The sequence below is a fragment of the Idiotropiscis lumnitzeri genome, chromosome 3, assembly GCF_059441095.1.
Source record: "Idiotropiscis lumnitzeri isolate Australia: NSW breed Sydney's pygmy pipehorse chromosome 3, RoL_Ilum_1.0, whole genome shotgun sequence".
Classification (NCBI taxonomy): domain Eukaryota; kingdom Metazoa; phylum Chordata; class Actinopteri; order Syngnathiformes; family Syngnathidae; genus Idiotropiscis; species Idiotropiscis lumnitzeri.
This window is the reverse complement of record NC_142393.1, coordinates 4,688,635-4,704,479: the sequence shown is the minus strand read 5'-3', so window position 1 is coordinate 4,704,479 and position 15,845 is coordinate 4,688,635. Positions and strand designations below refer to the sequence as shown.

Genomic DNA, 15,845 nt, shown 5'->3' with positions numbered 1-15,845 from the left:
TTTGGGGTATGGTTGTAAACTTGGCAAATTTGCTTGCCAATAAGTCTTTAATATATATATTTTTGGGGGGGTTTCCCGCAATGTGAGCATGCAAAAATATTCTTTACATTTGCTGAGCAGCGACAATTGAGTCACTGCCAAAATCCTTTGCCACGACTGCACATGGTTCCAAATTATCATGCATGTCGAATTTAAATTAAATTAACATTTGAGTCTTATCTTGACTGTGGAACAGTTTGCCATTTTTTTTCCTGCTGTCTGTTTCGAGAACTGACGTAGACGCCAGCAAGGTTTTAAACTAGACTACTAAATAAATTGAACTGCATCAGTAAAAATACAAATGAAAAAATACGCTAATTAAAAAAAAAAAAACAAATCCACCTGAGGGATGAAAACAAATCTTTAACAAATAAACCAGTGATGCTTGTTCTTTTAATTGGAAAACATGCTCATCAAGATGAATAGTCCTTTGGATATTTTACAGGCCTAAGACAACAGACTTAATTCATTTAATGTGTCCACCCACCTGTGCAAAGTGCGCATTTGGGGCTGCGGTATGTGGTCCAATTTTGTTTGCATCACTTTTCAATATTTTGTACAGTACAACCCCAAAACTTTTACTCATCCTGTGCATTCACGGCCCATGTAAGGAAGTGGCACTTGGAGATGTTCTCTTCATTCCCAGCAACATGTTGCTATCTTGGCTTCTACGCGGTGGCAACGGCAAACACGCTGACCACGCAGTACATGGTTCGGCTTTCCCACCGCACTGTGGAGCTGGCTGCCAAGACACGAGAGCATGAGACAACAGGCAAGTATCATTTAAATCCGCCGGACTGATCGTTCTCAAGTACCGTCCATGGCCGTGTCCCAGTAGCAGGAGTTTGCTGTGTGGAGCCCAGCACCGGTTTTCTGCATCAGGGCACACGTAACTACGGACAAACAATTTGAAAATTGATTAGTTGCAATAATCCCCTTTCATTTCAGTAATAAAAGTTCAAAAGTCAGTGGCTTAAATTGTTATGACACCACATGCTGAATGCTCTTTGTTAGTCTGCCTATGGCATTTCGCAGTGTGTTCGCATTTAGTGAGCAGATATTCAAATTGAGGACTTTGTTTATAAAAAAAATACAAATTAAAAAAAAAGGCCCAGATTTAATTTCTTTAGTTGGATGCAATACAATACATTTTATTTCTATAGCACTTTCACAATCGCTTCAGCAGTAACAAAGCGCTTTAAAGAACATTTAAAACAAAAAGATGAAGTCGCAACTTTTTGGACAAGAATTAGAATTACAAATCCCTTTATTGTCATTGTACTCAAGTGTGCAATGAGATTAGAGAATGAAGACAACTGCTAATCTATTCATGTTTAGTGTGACAGTAAACTTCAACTGAGAGTGGTAATAAACAGCTGGAAGCCCTTTTTTTTTTAAAAGAGTATTGCCACCATCTTTTTTGCTCTTAAGTCAGTGAAAAAAAATTGACGGGCGACGCCCTGCATCTCGAAACTGTGCATGTCACATCATTGGAAGGCCAATGTACCACCGTACAGATTTGATCAACCATTTCTGCTTCGGAATAGTGCATATTCTTACTAGCACTACACCTGAAGCGTACTCAGTAGCTATATTTTATCCTCATAACACAAAAATCTCATACGCGATAAGACAACGCTACGCAATATTTCCTTATCAAACAGACCGATGAACTTGTACTGTTTGCCCAGTTTGACCAGTTGTTTGAGGCATTGCTCCACTATGGCCGAGGTCCATTTGTTCACCAGATTCTGGTTGTAGTCATCGCCACCCACTACATTTTCGATGCACTGAGAGACAAGCACACGCAGAAGACCTGTCAGATGACAGCAAGGGATGCATGACTCAATGGAGCAGATCAAGGCTGCAAACAGAGCTTCTTTTAACACATGCCTTGGGCCTTCTTTCTTAGAAACTAAATGTGGACTCTGGTTAGTAATGGAATGGGAATATTAATGCACTAATGCGTCATCTTAACTGCTCGCCTCCCCCAAATAGTCACATGTTAATAAACTGTAGTATCACTCGATAATGTACAGTATATATTATCATAACTTTCAATGTGATAAAAAGAGGTTACCTCTTTAACAATGTTATCAGCTTCTTCGGTGTTGAATGAGCCCTGAAAACAGCAAGATATGATGAGAAGTGCAATATTGTTCAAAAATATTTTTTATGGCTCTTCTAATGTGAGCTTTACATGTATAGTAGTCGCACTAGTAGTGGTAAAAGTGCAAGAGTATTTCATGATTCAGGTTACATCGAATACATAGTAGTACCAGTACGTACTAGGAAGTTCACAGAGATTCACTGAAACAAACATTTAGCTATCCGCCGTGTTTTAAAAAACAAAAAACGACACGACTACGAACCTCGTTGTGATACTCGTCCATCTTGTCGTCTTTGACTCTTGGGATATTGACAAAAGTGAATAATGTTTGTTTAAAGCAGAAGAAAATAAAGAAGAAAAAAACAATCAGGGCGCTGCTAGCCGCCCCAGCCAGTCGACGACTTGCCGAGAAGAGAAATTTAAAGACGCTTGATTCACTTGCGACACCTGCTGGTGGGAAGACTAATTGTCGTTGTGTGGCAACTTAAAAAATATTTGCATACTTAGCTGCTCAACAAAAACAATGACTCGCCGCATCACTCCTGGCTTTAAATCTTTAAAAGACGTTGGTAAAAACGTTTGCTTTTGTGATGTTTTTAAAGGGATTTTTTTTTCACGGTTGGGGATTGCAACCCCCCGCCCTTCATTAGCTCAGCCAGAGCCCGTAACAAGTCAGTGACTACAAAATACTGTTTCACATCATGTAGAAAAATCGCTTGAAAAAATGTCATTAATCAATCAGGCTGCGTGACGCTGTTGGTATTTATTGCGATTTCGATCATTATGTGTTACTGATAATCCCCTCTACCTCCCTTCGACAAATGAAATGAAAAATGTCATGAAATCGGTCAGGTTGAGAGACATGTTGGTATTTATTCTGATTCATATAAAAAATTCTATACAGATAACTAATAGCATCACAAAATAAAATGACACATTTCAGTGAATAAAACTGCAGCACTAATGCACATGCAGCTCATATTGAAAGTGCAAATGTGCTACAAAATGTAAAGAAAAACAAAGTTATGACAAATAATAACCAGGCACACACACACACCCACACGCGCACACACAAATGCAAAGGTAGAACTCAGAGGAGGTTGCAGGCCCCAGAGGACTGTCTTTTTGCCGGGTTTCTTTGCGAGTCAGCACTGCCGACTGGAGCCTGCGTCAGGGCCTGCTGTGAACTTGAGCTTGACAGCCGCCTGAAGATTGACAGCTGAAACAGATCACACAAGTTGAGACCTTCCCAACAATTCAATATTTACAGTGAACAATCATGTTTCTTCATATTCTTAAAAACCCAACAATGTAAAACAGGTTGTCCCAAAAGTCACTGTACAATTGCATTTTGAGGCCATCAGAATTTGACAGGTTAAGCTTTGCAGTTTTTGAAGGCAATCATTCCCTTGCTGATGGCTCACCAAATGACTCCCGCTGGCTTTAAAAAAAAAAAAATCCATATATCGATTTGAATCGATTTTCGTCGCCCAATATGGATTCAAACCATAATAATGTCTTTATCTCCATAAATTTACATGACCTCACGCATGCTCTTGTCGGTTCGCGAAAAATCGTATCAAAACAAAATGGCGGACTTTCTCTGGCTTTGTGCGGACGCCTGCTCAAGGAGTTGTGCTGTTTTTCACCAGTGGGGGCGCTAGCAAGACTTCCACTCCTTGCTTGCGTAGAGAAACTTAAACTTCAGTCAGGGATAGAAAAAAAAATCATGCCAGGTAGCAATTTTGCATTTACTGTCTGATGTCAATTTGCATGCCATGGACAAGTGAATGAGAAGCTTACAAAAACTGTAAAAGTCCGTAGAGTACCTGCACCATCACAGCTGTCTAAATGATACTCAAAACCAAATCGAAAGAAGGAGGTGTATAATATAATCATTATACATGAAGTCTTCACCTTTTTTTTTGTCGAGCCCGATTGGCTCTTTGAGTCAATGTCTGCCGTCCCATTGGCAGGTCGGGTGTCACCAAGTGCCTTTTCGTCAGCAGGTGCGGCGTTCTCGTTGCAAAGCTCCGCCGCTTCCTCGTGCGGCTCGGCAACAGTGGCAAATTCTTCCGACAGCTTGTCAACATTCTGCAGCGTTTCCTCCGATCCTTGCTCAGGCACCCCTCCTGCATCGTCATCCTGATCAGATTCATCTTCTTCGTCTTCCTCGCCTTCGCTGTCAGTCTGATCAGATTCCTTGGCGAAATCCTGACAAAAGGTGTGCGAATTAAATATAAGAGGGCGGTTGAGGAGCATCGGCGCTTTCGGTTGCGCTCTCAAGACAAAGACAAGGGCGGAGTTAAAACACACAAGAGTAAGGAGATTTTAACACAAAAAAAAAAGGATTTGGGAACCTAAACTGAGCAGACAAGACAAGAACCGATCGAGTCGGGAATTGATGGGAAATGAGTAGAGGAAGGGGTTGGGATCACTAAGGAAGTTCTGATCGAAGCAAGAAAACAAGTCCCACCTGCTACTGAATGGGGTCAATCAATCGAAAGGTTCATCCTGCAGCAACAGCATGCGATTCCAGATCGACATTTTACTCTACTCAGTGACATTTACAAATAAAAATAAAAAAACACAACACAACCTAAACAAACATCAGAAAACATTTCATCCCCAGCGGTTGCGTGACCTGCCATTTACAAATTCGATAGCTTGCCATTCATTTATTTCAGCGTATTATCAACACTTTGGCTGGCGAGCTGCTCTTCACGCGAGTCACATTTGTGTGGCCAGATTTCGGTTTCTCAGTGTCGCCATGTCAATGTAATCCGCCCAGGGCCTTCAAGACCACAAGCGCTGGCCCATGTCACATAAACGATAAGCCATTGGCTGTTTTTTTTTTTGTTTTTTTAAATTAACCAATCAGATTTCAGATTCGCCAATCTCAGCCTGACATCTGCATTTTCCTGTCCTTTCTTGCAATACAATCGTATGGTAGCGAGGGGGGGGGGGTCCTCCCTCGATCAAGTGGGAATCATAATTACGTGCAGGTGACACATTTTTCTGAAAATATGAATGTGATGTATTGGAATTCATCCTCACATACGCAAAATGCCGCTGTCTATGACAATAAAGGTCCGTTTATTAAAAAAATGCAGGTTAAAATCAAACACAAAACAACACTTTCATTTGGTTTTGGCGTGCCGAGTCCCAATCAACGTAGAACATGAACATGACGTCACTTTACGTTATTTCAGGTTGAGGTACTGAGGAAGAACGTCGTCCCAAAACTCTTCAGACTCTCCAGCTGCATGACCTTTGACCCCTGATCTCGATCTTCTCTGAGCTTTAGCACGCTTCTTTTTGACCTCTTCCTCCTCTTCTTCATCATCTTCATCCTCACTTTCTTTCTCCTCCTCTTCACTCTCCTCCTCGTCTTCATCCTCTTCTCCTTCTTCATTCTGCTCTTCCTCCTCCTCGTCATCCTCTTCCTCTTCATCATCCTCTTTCTCACTCTCCTCCTCCTCTTCTCCACTTTCCTCCTCCTCCTCCTCCTCGTTCTCCTCTTCCTCCTCTTCTTCTTCTTCAGCCTCCTCCTCCTCACCTTCTTCGGTTTCATTTTCACTTTCTGCTTCCTCACTGCTTTCATCATCTTCCTCTTCACTTTCCTTTGAAGAAGCAGAATCTTCTTCCTCACCCTCCTCTTCTTCCTCACTTCTATCCTCCTTTTCTTCTTCCTCACCCTCCTCTTCTTCCTCACTTCTATCCTCCTTTTCTTCTTCCTCACCCTCCTCTTCTTCCTCACTTCTATCCTCCTCCTTTTCTTCTTCCTCACCCTCCTCTTCTTCCTCACTTCTATCCTCCTCCTTTTCTTCTTCCTCACCTTCCATCTCTTCCTCCCCGTCTACACTCTCTTCTTCAACATCCAACAATTTGCTCTCTTTCTCTTCGTCCTCTGTTTCCTTTCCTTTTTCCTGTTTCCTTGTTTTCTCCTCCTCCTCCTCCTCCTCCTCCTCTTCCTCCTCAGCATTTTCACCTTCTTCCTCCTCTTCAGGTCCTGACTCGTCTTCTGGCTTAAGCGTGTCACTGTCGTCTTTTTCTGTGACTTTCCCAGAAGTCTGACTTGCCTCCTCCTCCTGCTCCTCCTGCTCACTTGCACTTGTTACCTTCCTAACCCGCTCTTCCTCTTCCTCTCCCGTCTGTCCGTCCTGGTCTTCATCCTCCTCGTCCTGCCCGACTGAGTCCTCCTGGATGTTTGGTCTTCCCTTTTTGGTTGCGGGACTGCTGCAGATGCTCGTTGCAGATCCATTGCTGTCCGATAGGGTTGTCCTGTCGGAGGTGACACGGTGGCTGCTCTCAGACGGCGAAGGCAAACTGAAGGCCGCCACCGCCTGCAGCAATGAAGCCGCTCCAGCGAGCAGGTGCAAGGGCGGTGCATCTTCAGCGTTTTTGGACTTAGCCTCTTTTTTGTTCTTCTCATTTTTGGAGGTTTTAGGATCTTTGGGGGAGATTTTCTTGGACTTTGTTTTCCCCTCGGGGTGTTGTCGCGGGCTCATTTCACACGCATCACTTAAACTGAAGTCTGATGACAGCCTGGTGACTCGGGTTGGTTTTCCTTTTTGTTCTGGTTCCAGTTTCACTTGCTGACTCCTGGACGCCGCTTTCTTGACGTTTCCCGAACCCTCGCGAGGCTTCTCGGAAGCTGTGATGCGGTTCTCCTTGTTCTGCTTGGTCATCTTCTGATCGCGAGCACTTGAGCTCCTCGTGAGCTTGCTGGGCGCCGCTTTTCGAGCAGCCGCAACCTGACGGTTATGGCACTGGGACGTTGACGAGAAACCGGGCCGCTTCGAGAGCTCTCTCTCTTTTAATGGTTTCTCTTTCTGACTCGTTAAGGTCTTACCGTGTTTACCTTTCTTCTATCCCGGGAACCAGAGAGAAAGAGGATAGAAAAGAGGCATGCATTAGCGAGTGAGGAAATGCAGGACAGAAAAAAATCAAGTCGTGAAACCTGTGAATAAATGGCTACAAGCTGAGAGGGAGTCATCTGTTCTCTTGGAGCTGACACTAGGAATCACTACGAACGAGAAATCCTCAGTAGAATGTACAATTGGAAAAGTTGTATGGACGAAGATCCACGCTGGTCATCAAAACAAGTGTGACTCACCTTGTGAAGTGGAGAAAGTGCGAGTGTTTTATCGCCAGGATCCATTTTCATCACATGCGTCTGTTTGCAGGAAAACACCAGATGAGCCGTGAGCACAAAAAAAAAAAAAAAATCACAGTCGTCCACTTGGCTGAGGGGCTTTAGTTCTCTCACCATGTTGAGGAAATCTGTGGTTTCTCCTAAACCTTTCACACTGTCTGTGTCACTCAGGCTCTCCACAACGTCGTCAGCCTGGCCTGTGTGAGGAACACGCGTAACCTTTTAGTTACGATGCCACAACAAGCGACACGTGGACCAGTGCACAGAACGTACAATATTAAATTCTGCCATATCTTTTTTTTTTAATTATTATTTCATAAGTGTGTTTGCGAGTCAGTGAACCAGAATAGATGGAGTGAGGTAGATACCCTTGTTGCCATGTCGATGAGCGCTATGGAGCACCTTTCTGTGGGCCAGTTCTGATGAAGCCAGATTGGGCAGGGCGGAGTGGCCGGAGACAGGAGTTGGTGGCTGGAGGTAGCCTGACGTCACGGTGGGCGATCTTCCGGACACGGTGCCAAACTGTTCCGGTGACTGTTCCTTTGGTGGTGCGATTGAGAAGCTCACAACATGTCCAAAAATATAATCTGTAGAAGTATATCGCGCATGTGTCCAACCCACCCTCTCCCTGCGGCGAACACGGGCCGGGTTGGAGGTGTCGCCCAGGTCGCCCAGTAACTCCACATACGGCCTCTCCATGTAATCCTCCGTCACGTCGTTGTCTTCCAGCAAGACTGCGCCGCAGCTGGCGTCTCTGGGTCGCGCCACCACGACCATGTGACAACCGCCGCAAACTGCCTGTACGCGGAAACATCATTCAAGCTTTGTGATGGCAACACACTTGTGAGTCCATGTCAAGTAAATCACATACTTCCTGGACTTGGCACTTGATGAAGCGCGGACACAGAGTTGGTTTGAACTGGTTGGTGAAGTTTTCTTCTCCAAGACCCAGTTTGCCATGTCTGCCGTCACCAAAAGTGTAAAGCAGACCGCTTTCTGAAAATAGAAGCAAGCTTTATTTGCAGAGCACCTTTAAAAATAACTGAGACAAGGGGGTGATATGGGATGGTAAGATTTAATATATATATATATAAAATAAAAAAAATAAATTAAAAAAAAAGCTAACAAAAATATATTCATTAAATGAATTAAAAATAAAAAAATTCAAGTAGATGAATCCATCCATTTTCATCCATCTGAGGGCGCCACAGTTCTGCCCAATACCATTGACGGAAATTCACTGCTAAGCGATGATTCATTTAATTTAATTAATTCTTAATTTCACCTAATTAATTAATAGTTGTTTTTAATAATCAATAAATCATTTAGATAAGCCTTTTAATTTAAAATATTCCACGTCCTTAGGATTTCAGTAAATATTCTCCAATTTCAGTCGTCGGCCCGGAAGGCAGTCTGGTTATGTTTGTGTTGCCTCAAAATAAAACAACTGCTTTTACTAGAACACATTTGCCTTTTTGTGTTATGGACCAAACCAGCACCTGAATCATAATTAATGTATGTCAATTAGTCACTGCCAATTTACAATAACGTGCTGGAAATTAAACGACGGATTAATTGACAAAATAATCGACAGATTCATTGATTATTAAAATAATCATTCAGTTGCAGCCCTATAGTTTCAAATAAGACGTTTCATATTCTTAAGTTTGGTTCCCGTTTATGTGATGAGACAGGATGCTACAAGTGCAAAGCTGCCACACACCTGTGATGACCGCCGAGTGGTTCTCGCCGCAGGCCACCTGGCACACTCGACCTTTCTTGAAGTGCTCCAACAGGCGCGGCAGCCGCGATTCAAATATGAATGTCCCATGGCCCAACTGACCAAACTGACCCAGGCCAAAGGCGTAAACGCCATTCTCTGGAAGAAAGATGCTGCCAAAAAGTCGACGCGGCACAAGATTTTTTTTTTTCCTTTTCTTACCTGTAACGGCCACAGTGTGTCCGCCACCGCAAGCCACCCGAGTGACCGGTTCGGGCATGCTCTTCACAAGCTGAGGGACTCGATGACGAGCCAGCTGGTCTGTTCCCAGACCCAGCTTACCACTGTCACGTTCTCCGAATGTGTACAGAGCGCCATCCGCTAGCGGGCATAAAAATCAATTTCACAAGAACAGAGAAAAAAAATCCACCTGAGTTATACAAGCATCCAAAATACTGGCACTTAACTGCATGCTGACTCGCTAACGCTTTCGCCACTAAATGGAGCCGAAACCGCCCGTCGTCTCTTACGTTGCTAACGCATTCTCGCTTAGTACATCAGGCCCATGGTTTCTGCTTCAATTGCGAACGCTTCCCTTATAGTCCATCTCACCTGTCACATAAGCAGAGTGGTAGTATCCGCACGACACCCATGCGATGGGCTGTCCCGCGCTGACCACCTGTGGCGAGCATGCAAGGCTCTCCTTCCCCAAGCCGACTTGACCCTCGGAGTTGTCCCCCCACATGAACAGCTCACCGCGCTCTTGAGATGAGATGGAGAAAAGAACATCAATCACCATTCCGAATCATTTGCTTCCTATTTGCGCCTGTTGTTGTGCTCATTGTTCTGCTGTCACAACGCAGAGTCAGGCTTGCTTCCATAGAGGGACTTTATCCTTGTCCTCCATTTCCAAATGATTGCTCATGCGGGGTACAGTTGGGTTACTTGACCAGCTCAATGTGCACAATTATCATCTCCGTTGCAAAATGGCGCAGCTGAAATCTAACGGACATGACTGCCATTCGTCAGCTGTCATCAACAGCTGACATGCGTGACCTCAAGTGTCTCACCAGTGAGGGCAGCTGACGTGTTTGACCCAGCAGCAAGCATTTTGATTGGCCCGCAGGAGTCAAAGAACTTCAGCCTCTGGAAAGATGTCCGTTCATCGCAGTCGCCGAGGCCCAGTTGCCCCTCGCTGTTGCCGCCTGTGGCGTACACATGCCCCCGAGCTAGGGAGGAAAGGACGATATGGGAAGAGTGGCAAAAAGGCGTCAAGTGATCATGTGATGAATACCTGTACAGATGAGCGTATGGTTTCGTCCACAGGCCACGAGTTGGACGTTCTCTGACTTCATAGCTGAACACAAAGAAAACTCACATGAAGTATCAATTGGATTGGTATGCGCATCACAAATGATTGATTAAAGGCAAACCTCGGACACAAGTGGGCTTGTTGACGGTCACTTTGGATCCTAGACCGAGCTGTCCCCAATTGTTGCTGCCAAACATGAAAAGCTTCCCATTTTCTATGACGACAAACACAACAGCTTTTGGATTTTTTTTTTAACTACTAAACAAAACAGACGATATTGTTCAACAGATGCTGAAGCTACAGCTGTTACGAAGCACAGATGAGCAGGTAGGTACCTGTTATTAAGGCAGTGTGTTCATCCCCACAAGCTATTTTTCGAGGAACATCACTTTTAAGCCAAAATTTACTGGGCACGTTGTCGGCAAATTTACTCTTCCCAAATGTGAAAACAGCTCCGGATTCTGCAAGACGATGACAAAGGAAAATGTTTATTTGCTTGTTTGTTTGTTTTTTTACATTCATTCATCACTAATTAAATTGAACAGAAAAGCTTATATACACGATTCTGTTCAGTTAATATAAAAAAGACAGAAAGAAAGAAAACTATCTAATCAAAATTTAAATGAGCAAGAATTTTAGTTGTGAAACAGTGTATCTTATTGTATCAACTGTTATTTTATATTTTGGAGGAAAACGGAAATTTAAATATTTAAAAACATCTCGCTTCGACTTTGCCACAAACGGGAACTTATACTGTACTGTCTACCATTTGGCCGCTTTATGTATCGACGACAGCTGAGAGGAATTTCAATCAAACACGCGTTAAAAGGTGCAACAAGCTTTTATTTTACCAGGTATCTCATCCAACTCCTCCCCGGCCATCTCCGCGGGACTTTAATCCGCTTTGCTCGGTGTCCTGGGCGTGTTTGCGTTCCTCTTGGTTTCGATAACCCGGAAGTAAACATAACATTGCCTTGGCTACAAACACGTGATCCTTAAAGGGACATACACATTTTAACCCCGCTACGTCCCTGCAAGTTTCCGTGGGACGTTCCAAGTTTGGTCAGACACAAATAAAAGTTCATTTTGTGGTTCATGCAAAGAACCGGAACAGTTGTCGAGGGCCACACCAACATGTTTATGTTCCATATATATTTTGTAATTACTTATAGTTATGTATTAATATAAAGCAATCCACTGTATCGTTTTCAACTGACTGACACCGTATGCAGCTGCAAAGCTTGCTGATGAGCAAGATTATTTGAATCAGATGTTTTGGAGGAGGGGAAACATCTAAAACTGACAGGATAGGGAATCTCGAGGACCCGACTTTTGGTTAATTTTCCTTTTCCAGGTTTCATGTAATTCCATGTATTGCTGCTCTCGTGATACTGAGACCACCAGACACATTTAAAAATAATAATTTGATCGCGAAAAATCAAGACCGCAACATCATACATACTAGGTGTCAAACTCAAGGCTCAGTGTCGAGACCTGGCAGGCCATATCATTTTATGTGGCTTGCAAAGGCAAATTATGTGCATCGACTCCGTGTTTGTTGCTAAAATACCCAAACTGCAAATAGTTTTCACTTTTTAAAATGTTAAGAGATTGCCTGCATTTGCTGTCATCAATCCCCCCTTTAATATAAATGAGTAATAATATTTGAACAAATAGTTCTTCTTGGCCTGTTTAGGAAACTCTATGATGTGTTATGGTGGAGGAAAAAAGTTTGACACCTCTGGATAGTTTAAGAGAATTTATTGCCAAATATAAAATTGTTGTTGAATAAGGATAAGCACAACAATGAGCCAATTCATTTGACAAAGTTCTTGTGTGGTCTTAATTGCAGGTCACCCAGCAACAGACTTGTTGGTTCACCTGAGCTGTGCTTTGAGCTCGTATTATGCAACCACACAAGTGGAGGAAAACAGCACAAGCATGAGATCACATTTTTACAGCGGTTAAACAGTTACTATACATACAGTGAAACGTTTAAATAGAAAGAATCACTTCACATGTGACACAGAAGCCTGAGAATGTTAAATAGTGACACAGTGTTGCTTTTTCTGTTAGTACTCTTCCCCTTCTTCCTCTTCTTCATCCCCGATGGTGTCGGTGCCGACCTCCTCGTAGTCCTTCTCCAGGGCAGCCATGTCCTCCCTGGCCTCGGAGAACTCTCCTTCCTCCATCCCCTCGCCGACGTACCAGTGCACAAAGGCCCTCTTGGCGTACATCAGGTCAAACTTGTGGTCCAGTCGGGCCCAGGCCTCGGCGATGGCAGTGGTGTTGCTCAGCATGCACACGGCTCTCTGGACCTTGGCCAGGTCTCCCCCCGGAACTACAGTTGGGGGCTGGTAGTTGATACCCACCTTGAAGCCGGTGGGACACCAGTCCACAAACTGGATGGTGCGCTTGGTTTTGATGGTGGCGATGGCAGAGTTGACGTCTTTGGGCACCACGTCGCCACGGTAAAGCAGACAACACGCCATGTACTTGCCGTGGCGAGGGTCGCATTTCACCATCTGATTGGCTGGCTCGAAACAGGCGTTGGTGATCTCTGCGACGGACAGCTGCTCGTGGTACGCCTTCTCTGCCGAGATGACGGGGGCATAGGTCGCCAGAGGGAAGTGGATGCGGGGGTAGGGCACCAGGTTGGTCTGGAACTCTGTCAAGTCCACATTCAGAGCGCCGTCAAAGCGCAGCGAGGCGGTGATGGAAGAGACAATCTGACCAATCAGCCTGTTGAGGTTGGTGTAGGTAGGACGCTCAATGTCCAGATTCCTGCGGCAGATATCGTAGATGGCCTCGTTGTCCACCATGAAAGCACAGTCCGAGTGCTCCAGGGTGGTGTGTGTGGTCAGAATGGAGTTGTACGGCTCCACGACAGCAGTCGACACCTGAGGAGCTGGATAGATGGCAAACTCCAGTTTGGACTTCTTGCCGTAGTCCACTGAGAGACGCTCCATCAACAGAGACGTGAAGCCAGAACCAGTTCCTCCCCCAAAGGAGTGAAAGATCAGAAAACCTTGTAGTCCGGTGCATTGGTCAGCCTGCCATGGTGAAGACAATCATGAGTGGGAAAACAGAAATATTTGATCAGAATTTAACATTGCGATTTGACTTGTTGTATAATTTTATTTACGATCGCTGGGAATTTTATTTTATGGATTTATTTTTATTTATTTATTTTTAATTAATTTTATTTATTTATTCAATTTTTAATTTTATTTATTTTAAAATTGTATTTATTTATTTAATTAGATTTTTGTTTTTCTTTTTCTCTGTTCATGCTAGTTTGCATTTGTTACGGAACGGACTATTATGGTGATTGCATGTTGTTAATAAAAAAAAAAAAGTTGGTTAAAAAAAAAAATAAAAAAATCTCACCAGTTTTCGAACCCTGTCCAGAACCAGATCGATGATCTCCTTGCCAATCGTGTAGTGACCACGGGCGTAGTTGTTGGCTGCATCTTCCTTTCCTGTGATCAGCTGTTCCGGATGGAAGAGTTGACGGTAGGTTCCTGTGCGCACTTCATCTACAGTAGTAGGCAAACATTGACCGATGCATATTTTGGATACGGTAAATGATTAGATGATTGGCTGTTCTATCACAAAACTACTTGTGCCGGTCGTGTCTCATCTCACCGATGACTGTGGGCTCCAAGTCAACAAAGACCGCCCTGGGAACGTGTTTGCCAGCGCCGGTCTCGCTGAAGAAGGTGTTGAAGGAGTCATCTCCACCTCCGATGGTCTTGTCGCTGGGCATCTGGCCGTCCGGCTGGATGCCATGCTCCAGACAATACAGCTCCCAGCATGCATTGCCAATCTGGGCCCCAGCCTGGCCAACGTGGACGGAGATACATTCACGCTGCAGGAAGATATCGTTCAGAGGTCAAGAACGACGACTGCACTGGGCAGTCGTTCCCTTTTTCCTAGTAACGTACGTAACGTAATTAGGATTTATGTTTATGTTGACTTCTCACCATGATTCCTGAAGAGGTTTCTTGTTCACCTGAGATGAGCGCTTGGGGATGTTGTTGCATCCAAAAGCAGGACGCGGTTTTATAGGGCACGGTTGCCTGGCAACAACCCGGCGTGTTGTGGCAACCGACGAAGCTACGGAAGCAAACACTATTGGAGGAGGAGCACAGAAAAGCTCACACAAGTCTGACCCCTGACAATGGTTGCCGTTGGTAACCGTGCTGTGAAATGCGACACGCAGCTGCTGCATCTCCTTAGATTTCACATCTTACATACTTTCGCCGAGCCAAGCATTCACACTCTGTACTTAAGTACAAGTACTGTGGAAGAAACGATTTAGACATTAGATTAAAAAAAAAATGGAAGTAGCCCCCAAAATTGTTGTACTCTGTCAGATTACGCAGGGAATTTTTTTTTCACACAACAAATCATTGTTAGCGCAGACAAAAGTTAACATTCTTTTCAGTCCTGAACGGAGAATGCCTTGCTTCACTTGAATATTTGAATTGAAAACTGATTTACTGAATTGAAAAACGGAATTTGAATTACATAAATTTTATATTTATTGTTTAATTTGAATCTGAATTTTTCAGATTTTTTTTTTGTTGGGAACTGTGTCCCAATAAATTTGAAAATGAATTTAAGACTGTAAAATCCATTTTTAATTACTCCCAAAAAAGTGCACGGTGCATGGTCCATCCTTCACAAGTTAGTGGGAAACATTCACTATGGCGTTCCATTCCTCCAGGGGCGATGTAAATTTCGTTTGCAGTTAAGTCACACTAACTCAATAGGAGGTAAATATTTGTATGAAAAAAAAATAATAAATCATCCGTAACAAAAATAAACCAATTAAATTAAACAGTATGAGAGTGGTAAGTGAGTGAAACGAGGTCATTGTAAACCTCTTGTAACCTTTAAAGCATGGGTGGGCAAACTTTTTGATTGGCGGGCCACATTGTGTTCTAAAATTTGACAGAGGGGCTGAATACCCCCCCCCCCCCCCCACAGTATTTAGAAAATAAAAAATTAAAAAGGTTTATGTATTTAATTTTTTTTAAAGTTTGGCGGGCCGGATTAAAACGTTTAACGGGCCGCATGTGGCCCCCGGGCCGCAGTTTTCCCACGCCTGCTTTAAAGCATGTCCTTGTATAGCGGACCAGACCCCAAAGATGAACACCCCAACCTGAGGTCACTCCAAAATCACTATTTTGTAAAGGTCAGTCCAATAAGCATGAAAGGATTCACAATTGAGTGACTCTTACGCCAAAAGAACAACAAAGAGGGCATGCGATGACTCATCATCACAAATTGTGTGATAGTTTTTTTTTTTCCCCCCCATTGTCGGTGGTTAAATTCTCATGACAATTCAGAATCAAATGTAAGTTGCGTGTATTGCATTGGCAACACAACTCAACTACACTTTTGTCATTACTCATTAGCGCAAAGTCAGCCATTTTTTTTTTTACGTTTTTTTTTTTTTTAATTGCAACCATTAAAAGAGTAGTTAATTCATTTGAAA

At 43.6% G+C, this 15,845-nt stretch overlaps 4 protein-coding genes across 6 annotated transcripts; all 4 read right to left on the bottom strand.

The window, feature by feature from the left end:
• Positions 1-7: 7 nt before the first annotated feature.
• Positions 8-2,594, bottom strand: LOC148339517 (dynein light chain Tctex-type 3-like). Its single transcript, XM_088290033.1, has 5 exons — positions 2,412-2,594; positions 2,120-2,161; positions 1,706-1,829; positions 855-932; positions 8-781 (listed from the first exon to the last, which is right to left on the bottom strand). The coding sequence occupies exons 1-5, from the start codon at positions 2,430-2,432 to the stop codon at positions 708-710; spliced, it is 339 nt and encodes a 112-aa protein (XP_088146159.1). The 5' UTR covers positions 2,433-2,594; the 3' UTR covers positions 8-707.
• Positions 2,595-2,997: 403 nt separating this feature from the next.
• Positions 2,998-4,615, bottom strand: LOC148339516 (uncharacterized). The gene is made up of 2 exons (XM_088292080.1): positions 4,067-4,615; positions 2,998-3,368 (listed from the first exon to the last, which is right to left on the bottom strand). The coding sequence occupies exons 1-2, from the start codon at positions 4,409-4,411 to the stop codon at positions 3,240-3,242; spliced, it is 474 nt and encodes a 157-aa protein (XP_088148206.1). The 5' UTR covers positions 4,412-4,615; the 3' UTR covers positions 2,998-3,239.
• On the bottom strand, positions 4,223-11,291 carry rpgrb (retinitis pigmentosa GTPase regulator b). Of its 3 annotated transcripts, XM_088292079.1 has the most exons (15): positions 11,191-11,291; positions 10,675-10,800; positions 10,461-10,553; positions 10,322-10,384; positions 10,098-10,256; positions 9,640-9,789; positions 9,250-9,408; positions 9,031-9,186; positions 8,179-8,303; positions 7,929-8,105; positions 7,676-7,847; positions 7,422-7,504; positions 7,269-7,328; positions 4,626-7,020; positions 4,223-4,363 (listed from the first exon to the last, which is right to left on the bottom strand). In XM_088292079.1, exons 1-14 carry the CDS (start codon positions 11,219-11,221, stop codon positions 5,353-5,355), a joined length of 3,222 nt encoding a protein of 1,073 aa, XP_088148205.1. In that variant the 5' UTR covers positions 11,222-11,291; the 3' UTR covers positions 4,223-4,363; positions 4,626-5,352. The 3 variants fall into 3 exon arrangements, with proteins under 3 accessions (XP_088148205.1, XP_088148203.1, XP_088148204.1); XM_088292077.1 differs by having other exon boundaries at positions 9,031-9,408; XM_088292078.1 differs by having other exon boundaries at positions 4,626-7,017; positions 9,031-9,408.
• A 792-nt stretch (positions 11,292-12,083) lies between these two features.
• Positions 12,084-14,387, bottom strand: LOC148339514 (tubulin alpha-1A chain-like). The gene is made up of 4 exons (XM_088290201.1): positions 14,326-14,387; positions 13,988-14,210; positions 13,730-13,878; positions 12,084-13,392 (listed from the first exon to the last, which is right to left on the bottom strand). The coding sequence occupies exons 1-4, from the start codon at positions 14,383-14,385 to the stop codon at positions 12,412-12,414; spliced, it is 1,413 nt and encodes a 470-aa protein (XP_088146327.1). The 5' UTR covers positions 14,386-14,387; the 3' UTR covers positions 12,084-12,411.
• Positions 14,388-15,845: the final 1,458 nt, after the last annotated feature.